This window comes from Leucoraja erinacea, chromosome 27 (assembly GCF_028641065.1).
Source record: "Leucoraja erinacea ecotype New England chromosome 27, Leri_hhj_1, whole genome shotgun sequence".
Classification (NCBI taxonomy): domain Eukaryota; kingdom Metazoa; phylum Chordata; class Chondrichthyes; order Rajiformes; family Rajidae; genus Leucoraja; species Leucoraja erinaceus.
In genome coordinates this window covers 22,631,365-22,659,363 of record NC_073403.1, presented here as the reverse complement: position 1 = coordinate 22,659,363, position 27,999 = coordinate 22,631,365, and the positions used below count along the sequence as shown (strand labels likewise).

The 27,999-nt window shown below is 38.9% G+C and overlaps 1 protein-coding gene across 4 annotated transcripts in view; it reads left to right on the top strand.

Moving 5' to 3' along the window:
• kat7b (K(lysine) acetyltransferase 7b) overlaps positions 1 to 27,999 on the top strand; it is an 80,675-nt gene that overhangs the window by 36,427 nt on the left and 16,249 nt on the right. For all 4 annotated transcript variants that reach the window (XM_055657289.1, XM_055657288.1, XM_055657286.1 and 1 more), the window contains 9 exons: positions 3,024 to 3,106; positions 4,920 to 5,009; positions 6,083 to 6,181; positions 9,195 to 9,305; positions 10,529 to 10,720; positions 13,243 to 13,332; positions 15,003 to 15,143; positions 25,007 to 25,100; positions 26,587 to 26,733. In XM_055657289.1, coding sequence (XP_055513264.1) covers positions 3,024 to 3,106; positions 4,920 to 5,009; positions 6,083 to 6,181; positions 9,195 to 9,305; positions 10,529 to 10,720; positions 13,243 to 13,332; positions 15,003 to 15,143; positions 25,007 to 25,100; positions 26,587 to 26,733 — 1,047 coding nt within the window. The remainder of the gene's footprint in view (positions 1 to 3,023; positions 3,107 to 4,919; positions 5,010 to 6,082; positions 6,182 to 9,194; positions 9,306 to 10,528; positions 10,721 to 13,242; positions 13,333 to 15,002; positions 15,144 to 25,006; positions 25,101 to 26,586; positions 26,734 to 27,999) is intronic.

The following is a 27,999-nucleotide window of genomic DNA, read 5'->3' as shown; positions in this document are numbered from 1 at the left end:
CTGGCTCAGCGGAGGAGGACTGTGAGTAAGATGGCCAAACATCACAGTGATACAGGGTAGCCTTTTTTTCTAAAATCAATATACAGCGCAGACAGGAAGTGGTCAAGATATAAACTTTTAATTATATAGATTTCATGGGACCCATAATGTTTGGAACACATGGCTACAAAGGTGTTGGTAATTGCTCAGGTGTGTTTAATTGCCTCTTTAATGCAGGTATAAGAGAGCTCTCAACACCTAGTCTTTCCTCCAGTCTGTCCATCACTTTTGGAAACCTTTATTGCTGTTTATCAACATGAGAACCAAAGTTGTGCCAATGAAAGTCAAAGAAGCCATTATGAGACTGAGAAACAAAAATATAACTGTTAGAGACATCAACCAAACCTTAGGCTTACCAAAATCAACTGTTTGGGACATCATTAAGAAGAAAGAGAGCACTGGTGAGCTTACTAACCGCAAAGGGACTGGCAGGCCAAGGAAGACCTCCACAGCTGATGACAGAAGAATTCTCTCTACAATAAAGAAAAATCCCCAAACACCTGTCCGACTGATCAGAAACACTCTTCAGGAGTCAGCTGTGGATTTATCAATGGCCACTGTCCGCAGAAGACTTCATGAACAGAAATACAGAGGCTACGCTGCAAGATGCAAACCACTGGTTAGCCGCAAAAATAAGATGGCCAGGTTACAGTTTGCCAAGAAGTACTTAAAAGAGCAACCACAGTTCTGGAAAAAGGTCTTGTGGACAGATGAGATAAAATTTAACTTGTATCAAAGTGATGGCAAGAGCAAAGTATAGAGGAGTGAAGGAACTCTCCAAGATCCAAGGCATACCACTTCATCTGTAAAACACAGTGGTGGGAGTGTTATGTCCTGGGCATGTATGCCTGCTGAAGGAACTGGCTCACTTATCTTCATTGATGATACAAATGCTGGTGGTCGTAGCATGATGAATTCTGCTAGACACCCTATCTGCTCAAGTTCAAACAAATGCCTAAAATTACACGGCGGTTCATTCTACAGCAAGACAATGATCCCAAGCATACTGCTAAAGCAACAACGGAGTTTTTCAAAGCTAAAAAATGGTCAATTCTTGAGTGGCCAAGTTAATCACCCGATCGGAACCCAATTAAGCATGCCTTTTATATGCTGAAGAGAAAACGGAAGGGGAATAGCCCCCAAAACAAGCATAAGCTAAAGATGGCTGTAATACAGGCCTGGCAGAGCATCACCAGAGAAGACACGTAGCAACTGCCGGTGTTCATGAATCGCAGACTTCAAGCAGTCATTGCATGCAAAGAATATGCAACAAAATACTAAACATGACTACTTTCATTTACATGACATTGCGGTGTCCCAAACATTATGGTGCCCTGAAATGGGGGGACTATGTATAAACACTGCTGTAATTTCTACATGGTGAAACCAAAAGGTATAAAAATGGCCTCAATTAAAATCTGACAATGTGCACTTTAACCACATGTGATTATTTTTTTTTTCTTTTTGTATTACAAATCTCAAATTGTGGAGTACAAAGGCAAATAAATAAATGATGGGTCTTTGTCCCAAACATTATGGAGAGCGCGGCATGAGTGAACTCGGTTAATTTGCCTTTCAGTATATTTTTCTTTATTGTGCTCTAATGAGGAGCTCTCACAGAATCAGCCCTCGATAAGTAAGAAATGCAAACGTTGTTGTATGCAATAAAAATATTTAGCCCTGTTTTATCTTTTTGTGTACTAATGGGCCTGTCCCACTTAGGCGATTTTTTTAGGCAGCCACAGGTGACTAGTTTGTCGCCACATGTTCGCTGGTGGTCGCTGGGAGTAGTCTCAGTCGCGCAAAAAGTTGTAGCATCTTTCTGGTCGCTAAATTTTCAACATGTTGGAACTTTTTTGGCGACAGTGGGTTTGACGCCAATGAGCGTAGCTTGACTTGGGTGCTGTGGTAGGTTATCGCCAGGATGATGTAGGTTGTCGCCGGTTTTTCGGTGACCTACAACGACTATGACAGCCACCGGCCTTTGCCTAAAAAATCGCTACGTGGGACAGGCCCATAAGCCTGAAGTTATATGTGATGATGTATTTAGTGTGAATGATGGCAATGAATTGTATATTTGAAATGGATACAAGTATTCAAAGTATGTTCTCTTTTCCTTTTTACTTGAGTTCTGAAACAGCAAATCTGTACTAATGTCTATGCTGACACCTAGTGGAACTTCAGCTGAGGTTTCTCCTCAGCTTCTATTACATGCCAGTTTCTGTAGAATTGTTTATATTTGCCAAAATAACTTCCCACACAATTTTTCTCCACTGTGCAATCTGGGGGGAGAACTGAATATGATGATTTTAATTTTCCTCTGAACTGTTTTCTTGTTGAGGAATAATTACTGTTTATAGATCCTGATGTAACATTTTCAAATCCTTGAGGTATTACAAATTAATTTGATATAGATAATTCCTTCTGCAATAGAGATATTGTTGTAGGCAAACGTCACAAGTAACATATCAATGTCTCCTGATGGCAAAGGAATATGTGATGAGACCATTTGTTTTGGATTGAAGTTGAGAGAGTTCATACTAAGAATACCTTTGGATTTCAAGTACAATCAGGACTTTTTTACAACCATTTCAAGCCTCAGATGGAACTTGATTGGATATAGCTCCCAAAAGATGAAGCATTGAACTTTGCATCACGTGGAGATGCTAGTCTAGATTATATGCTTGAATCTTGTGATGGCCTTGCAGCCAGTGATTTGGTTAAGAATATAATGTTTAAACAAGCTGAAAGTTAGAAAGCAATAGATAAAAGGGGAAAAGTTCAATTTCCTTTCTGTTTTGGATGAACATTTGCATTGGTAATTTGAAACTGAGAACATACCTGATATAACTATCTGATGCACATTATAATTTGAATTGAGATGTGATTTTAATACGTTTACAGGTGAATTTAAGTTCTGACTATATGGGTTAAAATGTGTTTTGAAATATATTCTTACATGTAGTTCATTTGGTTAAATATAGGTCACTTGACTGGAAAACATGAAAGACATTTCTCTATATCTGGCTGTCCATTGTACCATAATCTATCTGCTGATGAATGTAAGGTAATGTACATTATATATGATGCTGCTCTATATAAGTATACAGATACCAATTCTGCGAAAAATAATACTACATTTTTGTTAGATGGCAAAGGGGATAGAGTGATGAGACCATTCATCACCATGCCTTTTTGAAGTTATTTTATTGCTCTGCTTTTAGATTTCCTTATGATCATATTTAGCCTGGCTTAATGGCTGACACAATTTAAACAAAAAATCCCTGGGTTTTAAGAAGTCTAGTAATTAGTTGCAGTTTTGGACCTTTCAAGCATATTTATTGTGTATGGTATTTGAATTTACGTTAGTTTAGTTTACTGACACGGCGCAGAAACAGGCCCTTCGGCCCACCGAGTCCGTGCCGACCTGCGATCCCTGTATCCTACAGGAACAATTTTTATCGAAGCCAATTAACCTCCAAACCTGTACGTCTTTGGAGTGTTGTAGGAAACCAGAGCACCCGGGGAATCCCCACGTGGCCACGGGGTGAACATACTAACTTTGTACAGACGGCACCTGTAGTCGGGATCAATCCCGGGTCTCTGGCGCTGTAAGGCAGCAACTCTACCGCTGCGCCACCATGCTGCCCTAATGTTATGGAACATATTGCAACGTGTTATAAATGCATTGTTGTAACGAATGACATGAGCATTCATTCTTCGGTTCTGCTAAACTGCTCATTCCACTAATTTGTTTGAGGAACCTGTGAGTGCTGAATCCTCTGCAGTTGATGATTCATATATGGATGATATAGTATCTGGTTGTTACTCTTGGTTAGCGTGAAGAACGAACTTTTCAGCCTACTGAACACGTTGGTTTGAATATGTGGTAGAAACAAACTAGGAACTGCACTATCATTCCTTGTATTCTATTTCTCAGAACTGGGAAATCACTGCCGACATAAATGTAAGGATCATGAATGGTGAGCTGAGAATTTCTTTTTTATAGCCTATTTGGAGAAACAAAGCAGGAGTTTGTTTATTTCAAGTGATTTGTTACAATTGGTCTCTGAAGATCTCATACCACCTTAAATCTAAGCAAATCTATGTCACAGCAGTGAATTACCTTTAGTTATTGAAGACTCTTACTGGACTCTTTAAGACCAATTCGTTTGATTTCAGATTTGAACATAGACCATTGTACCGTACACTGGCTACAAAAGAATAAAAGGCAATGTGCATCAATACTGTTCTACTTTCTTCCTGTATTCTTAGTTGCCATCACTCCATACATTTCTGGAAAGGGAGTAGGTGTTTGCAGGGGAATAATTGGTTAAAGATAAATGAGGAAGAAGAGACGAGAAGGAAAATAAAGCATAGTTGAAGAAAGTTAGAAAAAAGGAACTGTAGGTGCTAGTTTACAAATTGAGTGCTGGAGTAACTCAGCAGGCCAAGTAGCATCACTGGAGAATATGGATAGATTATGTTTTCGACTGAAGAAGGTTCCTGACCTGAAACATCACCTATTTATGTTCTCCAGAGATACTGCCTGCTCCATTGAGTTCATCCAGTACTTTGTCTCTTCATGGATGAAGAGAATTGCCTGGAAGATTAAGGACAGAGTTTGGAGAAGCAAAAGTGTGTGAGGTATTGAACCGATAGCGAAGATACAGAGCCCACCTCTTCATTAATTGCATCTATATCCAATAATGTCAAACTACAGTAAATAGTGGAGTAGGAACATTTAGGATTATGCATGTTAAGTTTGAATTGGGTTGTTTAATGAAATACCTAGAAGCTGGTTAACTAATGTTCTGCCCATCCAGTAAATCCAGTATTTATCTAATTGTTCATATTCTGCTGTCTGTTGTCCTTTGTAGGTTAGAGCTCAGCAACGGGAAAGACAGATTGACGACAGAGCATTATCACAGAGACAAGATGAAAATAACAGACATGCAACTAGACATCAGGTAAGTTTTCTAAACTTTTACTACAGTCGGACAAATTATATGTATGAAGGTAAATACGACAACAGATTTGGTCATATCATGATTTCACAAACTGATTGAGATAAATTAAATTCTCAATGTTAGGGAATTAATAATTCCGAATCTTGCAATATGTTCATTCAGACCCCAATATGGAATATTTGTAATCACGTCTGCTATCCTTAGTTGGTCATTCTTCCATGCACCTCCAGGAGGAGGAAGTATTTCAAAATGAGTGAAGGGTTAAGGGTGGATGAAGTAGGAGATCCAGAAGGACTAGAAAGCTCGGGTGAAGGAGGGCGGCGGGAAGCAAATGCACATGGACAGAATAAATGGTAAAGAAGAAATGTAGCCGTGGTCAAGGAGTGAAGAAGGCAATGTTAAATAACTAAGTAAGGAAGTAGGACAAAGTGATGTCCTGAATGGGAAATTCATCCAGTTGGTAATTTCTGTTTCAGCCCTTGGGACTGAATATGGTAAAGTAATGTTGTAATGCTAGTGGTGAAACTAATAGCTGTGTTCTTAAGAGACGATGGTATCTGATTACTGTGGAGTGGTCATTTGTAGAGCAATATTTCTTCAAACGCTGATTATTTTTTTCGTCCACACCATGTCAATTTCCAGAATAACTTTAAATTGATTCATTTGTTCCTGATTTAAATTGCATTATAATCAGTTCAGCCTGCATAACATAAAAGTGTTTCCTAAGATTAATTACAATTACAAATATATCCAAATAGCATTATTAAAACACACATTTTATAGCAGAACTATCTGTACTTCTATTGTCGTTTGCCAGGATTCATTTTTCAACACACTCTGGTTTGAATGCAGCAAAAATAAATTAGTGTCAATAATCTTTATTTTAATCCACCAGTTATGTTAGTAAATTGCCCCAGCTGCTTCATTTATATATTAATTTATATTTGGTATCTGTAATTGGATTTCACCTTTTGGTGCGCTAAACATTTATTCTCGTGGAACTATCTTATAATTCTCAGCAAATTTGGGCTGGTGTGGATAAATATTTTCTCAAGCTTGCCCCTTGTCTGCAGGCTCCAACAGAAAAACAATTGCGATACAAGGAAAAGGTGGCAGAACTTCGGAAGAAACGGAATTCAGGGTTGACCAAAGAGCAAAAAGAAAAATATATGGTAAGATTATTATGCCAAGCTTTATTTCGACATATGTGATCTACACACATTTCATGTGTGGTTGAGATCATTATATGCAAAAGGTAGGAACTGCACTTCATTAATCATAAGTGGTGAGCTGATTTTGAATTGATTGTGTAAATCGTGAAGGGTCTTTTGTTTTCCGTTCTTATTCCCTTTTTTAAAAATCGAGTTTTTCCACCTTGCCCATCAAATTATTAGGAATGGAGTTGATGTGGAGTGGGTTGCAGAGGACATTGAACAATTTTTGCTGATGTAATATGTTAATCATGTGATTATCTGCAGGTCCTTAGCTCATTTAGAATCCACTGCAACCATTTTTACATATTTTTGCTCATATACAGAAAATTGTTTGCTGTTCTATCCAACACTTATTACAAAATAAGTGCCTGCAAAATCAGCCAATGAACAATGGATTTGCCTTAAAAAAAAAAAAAAAAATCAGTAATCTGTAAGACTTAAGGAAATGAGAAGCCTTTAGGAGGGGAGGAAGCAGTGGGGGTGGTGTAGAGGGAGATTTGAGGACCAGTTTGGTCAGCAGAAGGTTAAGGGCAAGTATTGGCTTCTGGGTGCAATTGTGGACTGGAGATCTGTCATCATCAGTTACGTGTGATGTGGGAGAGGACTAACATCTTAGATTTAGGACAGAACAAAATTAGTCCAGCATATCATCTGGTGCATGCTAATTTGATAAGTTTATCGCAACAGAACTGAATTTCAAAAGGTATGTCTGGTGTGCAGCCACTCATGAATAATATGTTTAGCACAAATAACACATTTAACATGTTTAGCACATTTAGTTCCCCCCCCTGATCTCTGACTTATCCATGAACCAGACAGTTCTGTTTTGAAGAGTCTGTGGTCTTACACTGGCGGATGGATTTGCGCTCCTAATGCTCCTGTCATTTGCTCAGTATGTCCGACCATAATTTGACTTCTCCGAACAAATATTGTGCATCAATATATGGTCATATCACACCTGGACTTGCTATCATGAGAGTGCGGTGAACCTTCATCAGACTGAATGCTGAGTTGGTGGGTTTCACATATCGGGAGATTTGGTCAACTTAAGTTTTTATTCACTTTAGTTCGGAGGTATATGTGGGGAATCTCGTTGAAACTTAACGAAATTCAGATAGAGTAGAATATTTCCACATGCCTGGGTGCCAAGAACAAGGGGCATAGTCGACAAATAGTCTGAAGAAAAGGTCTTGATCCGAAACGTCACCAGAGATGCTGCCTGTCCCTGAGTTACTCCAGCTTTCTGTGTCTATCTTCGGCATGGTCTTGGGTTACAGGGCAAAGTATTTTGGACTGTGATGAAGAAAGATGTTTCCACTTTGACGAAGGTGAACCTGTGGAATTTGCTGCTTTAGAGGGTTTAGATATCAGATCACAGAATATATATATGAGATGGCAATAGATACAATGTAAAAGGCATCAAGGGTTATGGGGAAAGAGCTGGAAGGTGGTAGTGAATGCAATGAACAACCATGATCATATTGAATGGCAGCACAGTTTGAATGAAAGGTTGAATTACCTACTCTTGCTCCTAATTTGCAATATTTCTTTGTTTTTTTTAATACCCTATGTTGTATTCTTTAAATTAATACTTATTAATTTGCTAAATAAATAATCTCAGTGTAAAACGTAGAAAGTAGGTGCAGGAGTAGGCCATTCAGCCCTTTGAGCCAGCAGAATCAGTACCCTGTTCCTGTTTTTTCCCATATCCCGTGATTCCATTAGCCCTAAGCGTTATATCCAACTCTCTCTTGAATGCATCCAGTGAATTGGCCTCCACTGCCTTATGTAGCAGAGAATTTAACAGATTCACAGAACTCTCTGGGTGGAAAAGTTTTTCCTCCTCTCAGTCCTAAATGGCCTTCCCTTTATTCTTAAACCATGACCCCCTGTTTCTGGACTTCCCCAACATCGGGAACAATTTTCCTGCATCTAGCATGTCCAATCCCTTAAGACCTTTATATGTTTCTATAAGATTCCCTTGCATCCTTCTAAATTCCAGTGAATATAAGCTAAGTCGATTCATTCTTTCATCATATGTCAGTCCCACCATCCCGGGAATTAACCTGGTGAACCTACTCTGCACACCCTCAATAGCAAGAATGTCTTTCCTCAAATTAGGAGATCAAAACGGCACACAATACTGCAGGTGCAATCTCATCAGGACCCCGTACAACTGCAGCAGGACTTCCTTGCTCCTATACTCAAATCCTCTCGCTATGAAGGCCAACATGCCATTGGCTTTTTTCACTGTCTGCTGTACCTGCATGCTTACTTTCAGTGACTGATGTACAAGGACACCCAGGTCTCGTTGCACATCCCCTTTTCCTTATCTAACATTCAGATAATAATCTGCCACCTTGTTCTTGCCACCAAAGTGAATAACCTCATATTTATCCACATTATACTGCATCTGCCATGCATCTGCCCACTCACCCAACCTATCCAAATCACCCTGCAACCTCGTAGCATCCTCCTCACAGCTCACACTGCCACCCAGCTTTGTGTCATCCGCAAACTTAGAGATGTTACATTTAATTCCTTCTTCTAAATCGTTAATATATATTGTAAATAACGGGTCCCAGCACTGAGCCTAGTGGCACCCCACTAGTCAGTATTTTTTTGTGATGGAGCTGGATTTTCAAGTTTTTTGATTTGATGGAAAAACATTTATGATAAATTTGCTTAATTTTTAATTGTTATGTATACCGGCACCTTTTGTCGACCGAAACACTGTCCATTGAAGAGTACTCGGTCTTTGCACTACATTTATAGCTGTAGATTTGGGGTGGGTGATTGAGTTTACCTTGTAGGCTACAGTGACAATTAATGGATGTTATTCAAAGTCAAGAAGAGTAGTTGACTTTACATTTGTGTAATTAGAGTATTGGGTTGTTTTTCTGTTTATATCTAAAAGTATACCTGATTTGGTATGGTCTCTTAATTATCCCCTTGTATTGTTTGCATTCAGGAGCATCGGCAGTTACACGGAAATACAAGAGAACCCCTTTTGGACAATCTTACATCTGATTTTGACTTAGAATTATTCCGTAAAGCTCAAGCAAGAGCCTCCGAGGATCTGGTATGAAGTGATTTAAGTCTATTTTGCACCTTATCTTTATTCCATTAAAGTAGGAATGTAGAGAAATAAAAATGAAATTTAGTACTGTGAATAAGGATGTTAGAAATTTACGGGAGGAAAATGTTTTTATACAGTCGCTTTTCAACAGTAAACTTTACAGTCCATGAATGTTCAATTAATTCTTATAATACAATAAAATTAAAACTAATTTAAGCCAAACTAATTGTTTTTTTCAGACCTCATTGGATACTTTTAAAATTTAGAGTTGTTAGAGAAAAATCAACATTGATTATTGTTTCTAGTGTTATGTGAGAGTTGGGGTGGGGAAGAGTTAATAGCAAAACAGTTGAGTAAGATTATTCTTTTAGATTTATTTTGCTGTTGATGTTAAAAAAAACGAAAAGGTTTTGGTTTAAATTATACAAAATAACTTTCATGTCAAAGCTGAGAAAGGGAGTAATTTCAGCAATGATTCAGCATGCAATTGTGGAAATAGTTTAGGTTGAAGATTGAATGCCTATTTATAATCCTCATACTGTTAATGTCTGTAACCACTTGGATCTCATATCATTAGCACTTACGACATGCGGAAACATCACAGGAAAACAGATCTTAAAGTTTATGCTACAGATCATGGCTGTGAAAACAGATGTCATCTCACCTTTTGCACTAAAATTTGTGTTTAGCCATGTCTGCCTTGAGTTATCAAAACATTAAAAATAATTATATTTGGGCTACTAATGCCCAGTTCCCGGCAACCAAGTGTGCCCATAATATGACGTGGGTTGGCTTCTAGTTAATAATGTTCTGAATCGTAAAAGGTATACAGTGATAAAAGTGTGAGATGCATGAAACTACATTTTGTCCCAGTCTCCTAGTGTATTTAGCCTGCGAGCTTGATACTAACACTGGATGGCAGTATTGATAAACTATTCATTACTAAAAAAGCAAAGTGAACAGTATTTTTCTTTGTTTTCTGGGACCACAAAATTCTATTGGTTTCAATAATGTGTATTAGTTTGTGTTTAGTTAGTTGAGCGCTGCTCTTTATGCAGATAAACAAGACAGAATTTTAAATATTTTCACGTGGGATATAACAAGCAGTAAATTGAAAATAATAATGTAATTGTTATTATTTTTTTCCTATTGCGAGACCAGAGTTGCAAACCATTCTGATTACCTGAACATTATTATACACCTTCAATTGTCTTTCTTTACTGTAGGAGAAATTGAGGTTACAGGGGCAAATCACAGAAGGCAGTAACATGATTAAGACCATTGTGTTTGGTCGATATGAACTGGATACCTGGTACCATTCTCCTTATCCTGAAGAGTATGCTCGTCTAGGAAGGCTATACATGTGTGAGTTCTGTCTTAAATACATGAAAAGTCAAACCATTCTTCGGAGGCATATGGTAAGTAATTTGGTAGCAAAAGTGGTGTGTTGAATTAGCTCAGATTTAATTCAATATTAATCATTACGCAGAGGCAATTCTTTTGTAAGGGATATGTCGGTGACTTGAAGTTCTGCAGCAGCCCCAGCATTAATTGATCTTCGCAGGCAACTAAAGGTTATGATTTATCTAACATGGCTGTCCTATTTTCAATAACATTCAGTGGCTGGGATTTTTGCAGTGGTTGCAGCAAAACCATACTAAACCTGCCCAGGCAGCACTGGAGGTCAGGATTGAACCTGGGTCATTGGAGCTGTGGTGCAGAAGCTCGATTAGAGAAGCTCGATTGGAGAAGCACCTCTGCTGTCCTGTTCTTAGTGGTCAAAACAGATTTGACCTGGGTGTCTTACCTGCAGCAGGTTTTGCCATCTCTGCCAACTACATTTGTGATGGAGTTGTCTTTCTTACAGTTTGGCTTTCTTCCCAACCAATTGTTCAAGCGCTTTTGATTGCAACATGCGCCTTAATTTAGTTCAACAAAGAAACTGACATTACTAAAGAACCGTTACTAAAGTACAGAAATTATGGTTAAGAAGGAACTGCAGATGCTGGAATATCGAAGGTACACAAACATGCTGGAGAAACTCAGCGGGTGCAGCAGCATGTATGGAGCGAAGGAAATAGGCAAAGTTTCGGCCCGAAAAGTTGGCTGTTTCTTTCACTCCATAGATGCTGCTGCACCCGCTGAGTTTCTCCAGCATTTTTGTGTACCTCCAGAAATTATGGTTTACTGTTGGCGAGGTGCAGAAACAATGCATAAAAAAATTAATATAGAATGAAATCAGATAATATTGGAATAATTCATCAGATGCCCACCTTCTGTGAAAAGAGCAACATTCAATATTTTGGTCTTTGAGACTTCGGCAGATCTTAAGGTGAAATGGGCAGGCAGAAATCCCCCTGATGAGAATGGTTGGCATTCCTGGGGGAGAAGTGGTTCAGTGAATTTAATGGTAAATGAAAATCAAAAAATGAAGCAGATGGGACACAAAGTGCTGGAGTAACTCAGCAGGTCAACCAGCATCCCCGGAATGTGGAAAAAAAATGTGATATTACTTTAAAAATGGGAAAAACTGTGTTGTAGTGTTTAATGTACAGCATGTCAAATACTTTTTTAATTTTGTGTTTTATTCTGTGTCGAATTGTGTGTACAATATTTTATGTTCAGCTGTCAGTAGTAATTATCCTGAAAATTATTTTAATACTTTCTAAAACATTAAATAATTATCTTATCACTATTTTGGAAAATGAGTGGAAGTTGGATCACGAAGAACTAGTTGAAGTGGAGGTGGATAAATATTTGATAGATCAAAAAAGATTGAGGGATTTGGAGTAAAGCTGAAGAAGAGGATTTGTGGTCAGCATAGATCAGCCGTGATAACATCAAATGAGGGCCAGGCTTGGAGCCTGACAGCCTTCTGCTAGTCAGATTTTCTTGTGTCCTTGATCATGCAGCACAAGTGGTAGAGCTGGTACAACAGCTGCCTCACAGCTCCAGTGACCCAGGTTCAATGCTGACCTCTGCTGTGTATGTGGAGTTTGCACATTATCAACGTGACGACGTGAATGTCTTCTAGGAATTCCAGTATTCTCCCACAAATCATTGATGTGTGCATTGATATGTTAATTGGTCGCTGTAAATTCCCTCTAATATATAGATGAAAGGTAGAGCCTGAGGAAAGTTGGTGGGAATGTGGGGTGAACAAAATAGATGATTACTACTGGGGGCTGAGGACCGTCTTATATATGATTGTTTGAATCTTGGTTGTTCTTGCACTTGCTTTCTGGTGTGGATTATCATTGAGCTTTAGATTAGTTCCTTTACGTATCTTGACATTTATCTATCGTAATCTTTTACTCAACTGTAAAAAGAACATTACATTCCGTTCTTGAAGATGACATTTTAGCATGCCATAGAGCACCATTTAGTATTATCTCTTGATTAACACGGTATCAGGGGTTATGCGGAGAAAGCTGGAGAATGGGGTTAGGAGGGAGAGATAGATCAGTTTTGATTGAATGTGGCAGAGTAGACTTGATGGGCCAAATGGCCTAATTCTGCTCCTATCACTTATGACCATTTCAAAGTTTGCTTAAAAAGATTATCATCCTTTTTTCTGGGCGATTTTACTGGTTTTAAATGCAACCATCGGATGTTTTATGTAATATGTGCATAAGTATTGCAGCTTTATAATAACCAAATAATGGATAGTTATTAATGAACACTTTTGGCCACTTGTATTGTACTCTGCAAATATTTACCTCATTGTGTAGGGGAAACAATGTTCCCTAATATAACATTTTCTCCATAACAAAGAGGAAAGTAAATTTGATCACTAATCTCTAAGTTTATAGAATTCCACATTGGTTTTATGTTAAACAGAAGGTATATAAAATTAACACAATTCAAGGAAATGATATAGAAATGTCAATTTATTCCATGGGTAAGCTCAATGACTCTTATTTTTTTTTACTACTTCCAGGCAAAATGTGTATGGAAACACCCTCCAGGTGATGAAATTTACAGAAAAGGAAATATATCAGTATTTGAGGTGGATGGGAAGAAAAATAAGGTACTTTGTTTTTTAAAAAAAAAGATCATGGATAATGTTAATTTTGAAATTACCATTTTTGAATTTATTGAAAGCCTCTTGGAAATGGTGTACCAAATATATTTGAATCAATCCCATTTCAAAGCTTAATTATTTTACAACATCCAAGTAACGATTTCAAAAGCTATTATTAATTGATGTATATTTCCTCGAACAAACTCAATGATAATTACATACAGGTTTTATGCCAACTGCAGATTTTGAAATTATACCCTGTATATCCAATCCTAAAATTAATTTATTATTAGTAAAAAGATTGCTGAGGAGATCTTCAATCCTAAAAAATAGTTATTTGGCCATGATTTTCTGTCACTTAGCCAACTTCTTGCCCATACATGACTGCTGCTCCTATTATGCCATAGGCTTCAATCTTGATGACAAGTGTGTTATGTGGCACTTCATGAAATGAGGATAATTAATTACGTTTAATTGTTGGCAAATCAAATTTTGTGTTATACCCCATACACCTTCCAGTTACAATGTGTCACATCATCCTGTTAGACCGGAAATTAATTGTCATCTGATGTATTGGCTTTTATAAAATGCAATGAAGGAAAGTTATGTTTTTTTTAATTTGGCCTATAAACTCGCGTGGAAAGTGAGTTGAGGGATGGAGATCACATTCTGACTGATTGTTTGGTGAGAATAGGGTTTCAAAATGTGCTGGATTTCCACAATTAGTCTGTCCAAAGCAAGCGTTGTCTGCGAAGGGCGCTCAGCATCGCCAAGGACTGCTCTCACCCCAACCATGGACTGTTTTACCCTCCTACCATCCGGGAGGCGCTACAGGTCTCTCCGTTGCCGGAACAGCAGGCCCAGGAACAGCTTCTTCCCTGTGGCTGTCACACTACTCAACCATGTACCTCGGTGACTGCCAATCACCCCCCCCCCCCCCCCCCCCCAGGACACTCCTCCCACAGGAAAAACACTATGACTGTATGCATGTAAATAGATTTATTTATTGAAATCATATTCTATGTCGCTCTTCCAGGGAGATGCTAACTGCATTTTGTTGTCTCTGTACTGTACACTGACAATGACAATTAAAGTTGAATCTGAATCTGAATCTGATTAAACGACTTTCTTGGAATAAACAAGAGTGCACATTTTATTTGATCTGTAGCTGGTAAAGGAGGGTATTGATTTATCACTTGTTCGAACCTCAAACCTTTCTTCTATGGAATGAACAGTTCAGCTGATTAAGACAAAGACGCAAGGAACTGCAGGTTCTGGAATCTTGAGCAAAATACAAAGTGTTGGGGAAACTCAGCAGGTCAGGCAGCATTTGTGGAGGGAATGGACTGAGACGTTTCGGGTTGAGTCGGATGAAGGATTCTTCCATAGATACTGCCTGTCCTACTGAGTTTTGCTCAGCAGATTAAATGTTCTATCTCCACTCAATGTTCAGATACCCAATACAGAAGATTTCAAGCTTGGAATGCTTTGATAACAGCAGTAGTGTTTTGATAACAGTAGGAGGGTTCTATTTATCTTCATTTCCTTTGAAGAGATCGCCTGCTTTTAATTTCTCTCTAATAACTTCTGCTAAGCGAATTTATGTGAGGAAAGTCTGATTTTTTATGACATTTTATTCTAAATGGATTGATTTGATCTTTTTTCTTTTACTCTAGATCTATTGCCAGAACCTATGCCTTCTGGCTAAGCTATTTTTGGACCACAAGACATTATATTATGATGTAGAACCTTTCTTGTTTTATGTGATGACAGAAGCTGATAATACAGGATGTCATCTTGTTGGATATTTCTCCAAGGTAAAGGATGTTGATGGTTTTATGCCTCATTTTGCCAATTTGATTGACGGCATAAAATGTTAAAGCCTTAGGCATTAAATTACTGCTGATAAAATACTGAACATATACTGGTCTGGAAATTTGCCATCCAAGTAATGAGCTTAATCTCCATGTTGTTACATGAAATGATTCAAATATTTTTAATGAGGTAATGACACTACGTCGATTTTAAATTGTTGCAAACTGCTTGATGATTTGCATTACTTCGTTGGTAGCCTTTGGGTTAATCTTCTGGTAAGTTTCAAGAAGTTGAAACTGATGAAACATCCTGCATAACCTTATAGCAACCTTGCAAGAGTCCTATTGTTCATAGCAGCAATGCCACCTAATTTGTAGCTCCGGTGAACATTTGAAACCATTTTCTTTTGTTCCATCATTAAATAAATGATTCTAAGAGATTTGTCAAAATTTCTCATTTTAAAATGTATTCTTTCCCTTTCATCCTTTTTAAATCAACCTCTCAATTTCAATTTAGACTTTAGAGATACAGCACAGAAATAGGCCCTTTGGCCCTCCTGAGTCTGCACCGATCATTTGTACACTAACACTATCCACACACACTAGGGACAATTTACAATTTTACCAAAGCCAATTAACCTACAAACCTTTGGAGTGTGGGAGACTTTGGAGTCTGGGAGGAAACCAAAGGACCTGAAGAAAAGCCAAACGGTCACGAGGAGAATGTACAAACTCCGTACAGACAGCACCCGCAGTCAGGATCGAACCCGGGTCTCGGCGCTGTAAGGCAATGGCTCGACCGCTGCACCACTATGCCGTCCTGCTACACCACTGTGCTGGCTAACTTTATTTCTGCTTCTATTTTTGACTCTAAATCTCACTGGTTGCTTCTATCAAATTCCACTTCCCTTACGTAGAGCCCACTCACCGAAACCAGAGCGTCAAAATATTTAGGAGATGAAAGAACACCACTAATGGGACAGATACAAAAGGCTTCCTTCCAGAAAATATTCATGAGAAATGTTTTTTCTTGCATTAATTTAATGAAGTAATTTAAACTGCTCCATTAGCATTAACAAGAAATGTTAAATATCTTTCCTCATTTGGTTAATGAAATGATAATTTATGGTTATGTTGATGAATTATGGGCTGCAGATAATACTAAAATAATTAATATTGAAACGACATTGAAGCACCGTCCAATACCAAACTTGTGTAAATATGTAAAAGATGGAGCGGCACAGTGGCACAGCTGGTTGAGCCGCTTCCTCACAACATCAGGCATCCGGGTTTGATCCTGACCTTGGGTGCAATCTGTGAAGAATTTGCACATTCTCCATGTGACCACGTGGCTTTCCTCCAGGTGCTCCGGTTTCCTCCAATATCCCAAAGGTTAATTGGCCTCTGAAAATTGTCCCAAATGTGTAGGGAGAGGGTACAAAAGTGGGATAACATCGAACTGGCGTGCATGTGGGCCAAAGGGCCTGTCTCTTCGCTGCATTGCTGAACTAAGCTAAACCAATAATGTGTTGGGTGGGTGATTAACGTGAGCAAATCAAACTACCTAACAACTAATTTTATTTCTTTACTACATCTTAGCCAGTTTTTACAATTAAAAAAAAAAAAACAATCTGCAATCTGGAAGATAAGAGATTCAAACATAATAGGTTTCTTTACCAAGGGAATGTCTAAATAAACATTTTGTAAAGCTCAGAGTGTTTGGGCTATGTAATATTAGCATAAAATTCATAAGCAATTGAAGCAACTATCAAATCCTCACAGGGCAATTGAGCTGACGGTTCCTTTTGAGAAATTAATCTGTTTGTGGTGCTTGAATCTGTCTTAGCTTATTCAGAGAAGTTTTTTTTTGTCGATGCATTCACGGTATCTCAGATCCGTAATCAGCATTCGGTCAGAGCATATCGAACCCAGGAGGCTTTGTGCAAATAGAGTAAACATTTCACTGAATAGATTCTGCAGTTATTCAAGCCACCTGGGAAATAATAGCAGGGATGTTACCAATTATGCCTAAAGCCAGTATATAATTTGTATTCTGAAGGATTCGAGCATTAGCTTTGCTCATCACTAACAGCAAAAATAGTGATTCCAGGTTTGAAATTTCTGGGGAAAAAAGAGTAGAGAACAGAAAAAATTCTTAGGTGCGTCAGAGTTCATCCATCAATTATCCCAGCTCGGTGTTGTGACAAATATGTTTTTGTTTGAATATGCTTAGAAAAAAAAGTGAAACTATTTCAAATTAATTTGGACTCTCAAAGGTTAGAACAGATCTGACTACATAAAACCCTTGCTGTGATAGATAGATTACACCTAATTCCTTAACCCTTGCTGTGCTGAGATGATTAGGCTGGACCGCCTTCTTGATTTATTGCAGATCTATTTCGTTTTTGATGCAACTGAGTGTCTTCCCGGAGGAAAGTTGAAAGTGATTCATACTATGGAATTGTAGTCATCGTCTTCTTGTGTTTGAGGCAGCAGAAGTTGTGTAGCCAGTTTAATGTGCTGTTGTCGAGGGTCGTGAGGTCTACAGGGCCTGTCCCACTTGGGCGTCATTTGCGCGTCATGCAGGTGGCGCGCGAGGTCTTTGAGCATCCCAAAATCCTGGGGCGCCGCGCGCTTCCGCATGTCACTGCATACGCCACCACACCTCGCCACGCGCCATGCGTGCGTCATGTACGTCATGCGTGCGTCACGACGGGCCAACCAATTTTTAGGATGTCGCGTAAATGACACCCATGGGACAGGCTCTTTACACCTTCACCAGGGGGGCGGAGGACAGCGCAGTCAAAAATGACGTACTGCACTGTTTGCTGGTCTGCTCCACGCACGCTGTTGAAAGCAGTCCCCAGCGATGCATGTTGGTGTTGAACCAGCCGGCCCCTGGAATTGTAGTCCCGTATTGGCAAGACTGGATATGGATGACAATTTCCTGTTTTGAACATCAATTTGGATTCTTATAGCAAACCTGTTGCTGCACGACCTTTTTTTTTAAACTAGTAGTAAAGTACATTGGAAAGAAACAACTTTTGTAATTTAAGTGGCTGGTGGCGCAGCAAAAGTGTTGCTGTCTTTCAGCGCTCGAGGCGATCTTGACTACGGGTGCTGTCTGTACGGAGTTTGTATATTCTGCCCCTGACCAGTTTCCTCCTACAGACACAAAGACGTGCAAGTTTGTAGGTTAATTGGCTTCAGTAAAAATTGTAAATTGTCCCTAGTTTGTAGTGTGTGCTAGCATAATGGGGATAGCTGGTAAGCGTAGACTCGATGAACCAATGGGCCTGTTTCTGTACTAAGTGGCTGTACTATACTAAATGACTGTAGTGGGATTTGGATTTGTATTATCAGGATTATTAACACATTAATGACAAATAAATAGCAGGAAGAGGTTGTTTAATCCCTTATGCTGCTCTTCCATTGAGTGAGGTTATGGCTGATCTTGTGCTTCAGCATGACTAAAGCACTAATTCCATATCTTTTGATTCTCTCAATATGTAACTCTCAGTCAGTCTTGAATATTGTAAGCAATGGAACTTCCATTGCCATCTCAGTTAGCAAATTCCAAAGATTCATATACTCTGCATATCATCGCATCCTACCATTGAATGATTGAAACTTATTTTGGACACCGTGACTCTAGTGTATACATCCCAGTCAAGGGAAACAACAGTCATGCATTTACTCTGTCAAGATTTCATCACATGAAGGGCCATTTTAGTTTAGAGATCCAGGCCTTCAGCACACTGTGTCCGCGCCGACCTGCGATCCCCGGACACTAGCACTATTCTAGACAATAGGTACAACTTACAATCTTTTAGGAAGCTAATTACTCTACTAATCCGCACGTCTTTGTAGTATGGGAGGAAACCGAAGATCTCGGAGAAAACCCACACGGCCACGGGGTGAACGTACAAACTCTGTACAGACAGCACACGTAGTCAGGATCGATCCCGAGTCTCTGGCGCTGTGAGGCAGCAACTCTACCTCTGTGCCCCAATTTTATTTGAACCTCTGTACCATTCTCTACAAATGCTGAATATCTCCAACATTTCCTGCTTTTATTTTCAGATTTTTAAATATCTTTGCCAAATATTTTTGCTTGCTGTGTCCAAGTGAACAACTTCAGTTTATTTGGTTAATCCATCGAACTAATCTCTAATCCCGACAATTGTAGTATCTCATCAAACATCATTCCTTAGATGGGAAGCTGTATTTACACCAAAGTTGCATTGTAATGTAGACAGCAAAGCTTCCTGGTGTTTGCATTATCTTGCTCTGCTGTAATAAACTGGTTTTAATCATAGTTTCTTTGTTAGTTCTGTTCAGTAAGATACATTTAATATTATACGAGATTTGAAAATTGGGACATTTTCTTTCTTCGTAAATGATCTGGTTTTGGAATTTGCAATTCTCTCTAATTGAAAGGAAGGAAATGGCTGATTGCGGCGAAGCTAATGTCTTGGGCAAATTTATAGACTTGTCATTGCTGTAACTTTAGGTGAAAAAATATGAGAAGCTTCATGGAACAGTGTTAAATTGGCTGGGAACAGTTTGAAAGATGTGTAAATTGGTTGATTCAACCCTTGTGTCCAATAAAAATATATTGGCCTCAAATTATATGGGAGATGCTTTCTTCAATTTGAGGTTTGGGTCATTGTTTGAACTGCCACCTTGGAATATTTATGCACAAACTCCTACAGATCTGTGTCCTTGCAACTCCTCTCTAACATTGTATCTGTTTGGTATGGATTTTCTCGCACTCTTTCTCTCAAGCAATATCAATGCAGTATTCTGTATTTAAACTTTATTTGTACATGTCCACTAGTTGAAAGATGGTAGAAAAGTCATTTGGCACATTGTTCTTCATCAGTCAGAGTATTGAGTATAGAACATCAATGTATTGAGTATAGAACCTCCTATACATCAGGAGGTGTAACTCCAGAGCCAACAAAATCATGGGAGACCCCTTCCACCCATGCAACGGAATGTTCCAGCTGCTACGGTCAGGCAAACGCCTCCGTTGACATGCTGTGAGAATGGAGAGGTTGAGAAGGAGTTTCTTCCCAGAGGCCATTCGGACTGTAAATCTCACCAGGGACTAACTATACTGAACATTTTTCCTTCCAATATTTAATATGTAAAAGAATATGTGTGTGCTTATGATTGTGTTCATAGTTTGTTTGGTTGTTTGTCTGTTTGTCTTTTTGCACAAAGTCCGCAAGCATTGCCACTTTTCATTTCACTGCACATCTCGTATGTGTACGTGATGAATGACTTGACTTGACTTGACTTGAGAAGTTGGGAGGTCATGTTGGAGTTGTAGAAGACATTGGTGAGGCCGCATTTAGAATATTGTGTTCAGTTCTGTGCACCATGTTATAGAAAAGTTGTTGTCAAGCTGGAAAGGGTACAGAGAAGATTTACAAGGTTGTTGCCAGGGCTAGAGGGTATCCATATCGATTGCACATCCTCCACGCTAATGTCCTTCCTTTCTATTGCGTTGATCTCCTCTCCAACCAGCAACACTACCCCACCTCCTTTTCCTGTCTGTCTATCCCTCCTGAATATTGAATACGTTCAGAAAAGATTTAAAAGGATATTGCCAGGACTAGAGGGTATGAGCTATAGGGAGAGGTTGAGTAGGCTAGCACTCAATTCCTTGGAGCACAGGATGATGAGAGGTGATCGTATGGAGGTGTATAAAATCATGAGAGGTATAGATCGAGCCTTGTTCATATCTTTAGTAGACATGCATTATAGTTCTGTAGGTAGGAAAATAGTAATAAGATTAATCTCTTCAAGTCTTTTTCAATGTATTACTTTATGTGATGCCATTTGGTAACGTGTGTGATATTTGGTTCACTTTCCAAAGAATGGCCCTTACAAACTCTGTAGATTTTTAAAAGCTATAATGTTCATATATTTAGCAGTCATGCATTATAGTTATGTAGGTGGGAAAATAGCAATGAATAAGATAAATCAATTACAAGTCTTTTTTCAATGTATTGCTTTATGTGATGCCATTTGGTAACATGTGTGACATTTTGGTTCACTTTCCAAAGAGTGGCCCTTTAGAGGGATATGGACCAAACACATGCAGGCGGGACTAGTGTAGCTGGGATATGTTGACTGGTGTGGGCAAGTTGGGCCGAAGGGCCCGTTTCCATACTGTGTCACTCTTTAACTATACTGATCAAGAGGAATTCATGTTGTTTCCCTGAATCTCAGTCACACTGATTTGCCATATTTCCCACCAGCAGGATATGGTTTGGGAGACCAAATTAATTGGGAGAACAATTAATATGAGTTATATTAATTCCTGGCTCAGCGTTTCCTTTATTTTTCAGTTATGTGTTTTTTTTCTCATTTTGGCTGTGAGCAAGTTCCACTCTCTCTTACCACACAATTGAGGGAGGTCTATTGAAGAAACTAAACTTTACTCTGGAATTCCATTCCTTCGCTATTCTATCTCCTGCATAGTATCACTTTTTATATGTTAACAAGTGCAGACCCGTTGGGTCTGTTTCCCCAACGACGTTTGCGGGGGGGGGGGGTCTGCGGCATCACACTCACATTAACCACCCCCCCAAACACACAGGTGGGGGGAGGGGGGGAGAAGAGGGGGAGGGAGGGAGAGGGGGAGGAGGAAACGGGGACAGATTTGGGAGGGAAAGGAAGGGGGTAGAGGGTGAGATAGGGGGATGGGGAGAGAGAGATGTGGGGAGGGGGGGGATGAGGAGGGAGATGTGGGGGGGGGGAGAGTGGGGGGAGGAGAGTGGAGGGGGAAGGGGTGGAGAAGTGGAAGAGTGAGGAGGGAGGCGGAGGGGTGTAGGGGGAGTGGTGGAAGAGGGACAGAGGGTTAGGGGGAGGGGGGAGGGGGTGTGAGGGAAGGGGGTGGGGTAGAGAGTGAAGAAGGGGGGGGAGAGAGGGATGGGTGGGAGAGGGAGAGGGGTGAGGAGAGGGAAACATAGAAACATAAGATTCTATAAGATCCCCCCTCATCTTCTAAATTCTAGCGAGTACAAACCGAGTCTATCCAGTCTTTCTTCATATGAAAGTCCTGACATCCCAGGAATCAGTCTGGTTAACCTTCTCTGTACTCCCTCTATGGCAAGAATGTATTTGGGCTTTGGGCATTGGGCATTGTGACATCACACGATGGAACGTTCACCAGGGGATGGGGCTGGGGCTGGTGCAAAGGCATATGTAAATGGATCCATTCCGATTGGACATCTGCGAGCATTGGGCATTGTGACATCACACGATGGAACGAATCAAAAGGCAGAAAGGCAGCCGGACAGACGGCAGGCGGCGGACAGACGGCAGGCGGCAGCCACACATTTTAAAATATAGATAGATGGTATTGTGTCAAGTTTGCAAATTGTTTTTTTTAATTTCGTAAAGCTTACTGCCACTCGTATATCAATCTCTACTCTTAGTTTAGCTTAGAGATGCAGCATGGAAACAGGCCATGCTGACAATCGATCACATTAGTTCTATGATATCCTACATTCTGATCCATTCCCTACACATTTGGGGCAAATTGCAGACGTCAATAAACCTGTAAACCCATACGCCCTTGGGATGTGAGGGCGAAAAAAACTGCAAAAAGTTGTGAACACTTGCCCAGTCCATCACCGGCTCTGACCTCCCCACCATCCAAGGGATTTATCAGAGTCGCTGCCTCAAAAATACAGTCAGCATCATCAGAGATCCACACCATCCTGGCCACACACTCATTTCATCCCTGCCACCAGGAAGAAGTTACAGGAGCCTGAAAACTGTAACGTCCAGGTGCAGGAACAGCTTCTTCCCGACAGCCTTCAGGCTATTAAACACTACAACCTCAAATAAGCTCTGAACTACAATAGACTTATTATTATTATTATTATTATTATTACACTACTATTGTTTATTTTTTTTGTGTGTACATATATGTGCGTGTGTGTATATATAATATATATATATATGTGTGTTCTTGTGAGTATGTGTATATGTATACACACTGAACTTTTTTTTGTTTATTATATTGTTTACAGTGTACTAAGTTTACAAATTCTGTTGTGCAGCAGCAAGTAAGAATTTCATTGCTCTAACTGGGACATATGACAATAAAACACTCTTGACTCTTGACCCATGTGGTCACACGGAGAATGTGCAAACTTCACACAGATGTTAAAATGAGTTCTTTTTGCCCGTCTAATTCAAGAAAACTTGAGTCAAACCATTGCTGCTAAAATCAATTCTTTATTCTGACAGCGCTGGATAATTCTTTAAACCTTCCAACACAGAGTTAGAAACTCTGGAGCAGGTCGAAAGAACTACTGACTTTGGCATAAATGTAACACATTATATAGGTAAAAGACAAGGATGATACAAAAGGAGTAGCTAACTATTAACCAATCATTGTGGTTTACCATACATTTAACTTATTTGCATTAACCAATCAACTAAATCCTTTCCATTGATTGACAACACATATCGTCACATGATTTTCCCTTTTCCGGCCCCTTTACCTTCTTCCCATCTGGTTTCTTCAACCTCTTTGCTCAAAATAATTTTATTTCAATAAAGCAAAATCTCAGATATAAAACTAATTCTCAGAATATACACATAATACAGCAATCACACAACACATACACACAAAACATATTTTCATTTTTGGAAAAGAAAGTTATTTCTAAAACTTCAGATTTAAACAAAGTCTAATACTTACAATCGTAATTAAACTCAATACACTTCGCAATTAATTTCCTTACAGCTACATCGTTAAAATACAGTTACTTGTGGATTACAAAGATTAAATACAAGTTTTGCCTCATTCTTACAAAGTGGTAAAGACAGTTCTAATCACACAATTCTCAACTACTTTCTCAGTTTTCGATAACCATAAGAAATCCTTTTGCAAAGGTCACACAACCATCACCTATGCCTTATCTCTTATCCCAACATAAATACATTTAAACAGCACAAACTATCTCACAGACTAATATCTACCCTTGGTGCCTACAATCCACTACCATAAATCCCCTTCATGACACAGCCAAGCTCGGAAGATGTGTCACAAAAGAAGAAGGATGGTGCTCATGTCATGGAGAAAGATCCCATTGACAACAACCTAAACCAAATACAACTTCTGACAGCATGATTATTGCTTCAAAGCAATAAATAAAGATATGCCTATTCAGATCAATATTTCCATGTTATGATAAGCCATATGTTCTCCTGTGTGTGCTCTTTGTTCGTTATTTCTTTGTGGAGACATGTATTTCTGAAAGCCCCAAATCCAAGCTCTTCTCTTGCAACTTAACACAAGTTCCTTAAGAACTTATCATTTGAGCAATTTTATTGTATAATATTTCCTCACAGACAGCACCTAAGGTCAGGATCGAACCTGAACCTCTGGCTCTGTAAGACATCAGATCTACCAGTTTCGCCACTATGCCGCCTCCCAGCTACCCTTGTTGAGGGTATTTGCTAGCCCACTATATCTCACCAGTAAGCTGCATTTACTTCATGTGCCTGTCTGTTACATTGCAGGCAGCTGATAGAGATAGTGTTTTACCATGTGTGAAAATAGTTATGGAAGTACACTTTCAAAAGAATAGGCAGGGGGCTTTCATCAACTTTATTGGCCTGTCAAAAGAAAGGTACATAAATGTCATGTATTTGAATGAGAAATTGCTACAAGGGAATAATTTCAGTACAGTGCAGTGTTCAATCATTAAATTGATGGCTTTTGTATTTGCTGTTTTTGTTAAGAGATTGAAGATAGAGGAGTAGCCTTTGAAGATCTGCAAGTAAACAATACCTGGTGCATTATATATATTTTGATTTCATTTTCATTTCAGGAGAAGAACTCATTCCTCAACTATAATGTGTCATGCATTTTGACAATGCCACAATATATGAGACAAGGATTTGGAAAAATGCTTATTGACTTCAGTACGTATTGAAGTATAATGATAGTAACTATTTGGACTGTTAACTGAATACTGTTCTGATGCTGGTTTAATGCAAATACTGAATGTAAATTGACATTGTCTCTTGATTTTGTGACAGCAGAGAGCGCAGCCACCTCTGGGGTAGGGTGTTTTATTACCTTTAAAGGAATAAATTAGGTGTAGGCTCAGTTCATTTCAACTATTTTTTTTCCCTCCTCTGTTTATGTACCAATATACCAAACTTTTTAATGCAGCATTTTATGTGGGATATTAGCATATTATCATATGTGCAAATTGCTTACTGAAATTTCTTCAAAAGCCGTTTAGTGAGTGTAATGCGTTTTGGAATGTATTGATATCAAGAAAAGCACTTTATAAACACAAGCCCTTTCTTTATTATAATATTGCCACCCTAACAAATTGTGCAAATGCTGGATTGATACTTTATTGTCATGTGTACTTGGTGCAGTGAGATTCCGTGTTTGCATACAGTAGAAGTGTGCAAGAGTCGCCATGTAAAGGGTGCCGACATAAATCACAGCAGTTGCCAATTTTTTAAATCTGTATTCAGCATAATGAATACTTCATTATTTTTCGATTTTTCGATTAATAGTGAAGTGTCAAACCACCCTCTAGATGATGTAATACTTATTTTGTAGTTTCCAAATAACTTGTTTGGGAAATTAATCCCCCATGCTACAAGATAATTGTTTTCAATCATATTTTCTCTGTAAATTTTGTTCTGTAAGATGTATTTAATATAGTAGATATAAAAATCGGTGCATTTCCTATATTCATAAATGATCTGGTATTGGAACTTTCATTTCTGATCTGGTATTGAAATTTTCATTTCTCCTTCATTCAAATTGAAAGAGAAAGTTGATTGTGATAAAACAGTTAATGCCTTAGTCAAAATTTGTATGTTGGGGTGGAAAAAATGAGAAGCTTCATGAACAGTATTAAATTGACTAGAAATAGTGTTTGAAAGAAGGGAGTAATGGTTGACTCAACCCCATGTCCAACAAAAATATATTGACTCCAGTGGAATTTTTTTCACTGTTGCCATTTGAGTGTCTTGCACAAGTTATTAGCTAAAGCTTCGTAGATATATAAAAGGCAAGTTTTTTGGTCCTGATTGCCCTTTTCACCTGTTGCAAAATTTGAGCATTATCTTTGATTTTCTGAATTAAATATCTGGACCGTTCTCTTGCTTATTTCAAGGATGATTTTGTCAGTTGTAACTCTGAAATAAATCCAGATTGTTTAATGTTTCACCACTTGGCTGAAGCTGTCATTTAATTTCTCGGTTTGGCAAATGCTTTATCCACACTTATGATAAAAATCGTTTTTTACCACGGCATAAGGATAAACCAAGTTTTTGATGCATATTGATCATTTAAATGTGAGATGGCAAATAATTATTCGCCTTGCATGTAAATTTGCAAAATGAGTTCATCCTTGTAATGCAGATTTATTTTCCTTATAAGGCTATTTGTTATCGAAGGTAGAAGAGAAGGTGGGTTCCCCGGAGCGACCACTATCAGACCTGGGGCTCATCAGCTATCGCAGCTATTGGAAGGAAGTGTTACTACGCTATTTGCACAACTTCCAGGGCAAAGAAATTTCAATCAAAGGTGAAAATAATTTTTGGGTTCTCGTATAATGTACCAGTTTTAAGACAGGACCTTATGTTTTGTTGTTTTACATGCAACATAGAACCTTGCAGCACAGGAATGGGCCCATCGGTCTGCAATGTTTGTGCTGAATATGATGCCAAGTTAAACTCCCTTCACTTCCGCTGCCGAACTGAAAGCCTCTCAAGTATTACTATCCTATCTACCTGCATCTTCACTAAACTTTCCCCCTCTTACCTTATACTGCAGCTATGCCCTCTAGTGTTGGTGCCTTTTATACTTTACATCGGTTATATTTGAATATTTAGTTTAGGTTTAGTTTAGAGATACATCATGAAAAGACGGCCTTCACCACTCCAAGTCCGCTCCTACCAGCGACCCCTTTATACTGACACGATCCTGCACACACTTGAGATAATTTCCAATTTTAAGCCAATGAACCTACTAACCTGTATGTCTTTGGAGTGTGGGAGGAAACTGGCTGAAGCACTCGGAGAAAACCCACACAGGCCACATTGATAATGTACAAATACCGTATCAACAGCACCCTTAGTCAGGATTGAACCCGGGTCTCTGGCGCAGTAAGGCAGTAATTCTACCACTATGCCATCCTCCTATCAGGTATGCATAATACACAATGCTGGTTGTGTTGCCATTGTTTTTCCTATTGAAACAAAATTAAATGATTGTCAGGGCATCTGTTGTTGCAATTGCTCACCCTCCCTGCACCATCTTGATCTAAACTTAGGCTACCAACAATGCAGATAATAGTAGTTCCCCATTTGAATGCAGCTAACTTAAATTACATTGATGATCAAATATGATTCACTGATACTTTATCAATGATACTAAGATAGGTGGGGTTGTGGATAATGAAGTAGATTTTCAAAGTCTACAGAGAGATTTATGCCAGTTGGAAGAGTGGGCTGAAAGATGGCAGATGGAGTTTAATGCTGATAAGTGTGAGGTGCTACATCTTGGCAGGACAAATCAAAATAGGACGTACATGGTAAATGGTAGGGAATTGAAGAATGCAGGTGAACAGAGGGATCTGGGAATAACTGTGCACAGTTCCCTGAAAGTGGAATCTCATGTAGATAGGGTGGTAAAGAAAGCTTTTGGTGTGCTGGCCTTTATAAATCAGAGCATTGAGTATAGAAGTTGGGATGTAATGTTAAAATTGTACATGGCATTGGTGAGGCCAATTTTGGAGTATGGTGTACAATTTTGGTTGCCTAATTATAGGAAGGATGTCAACAAAATAGA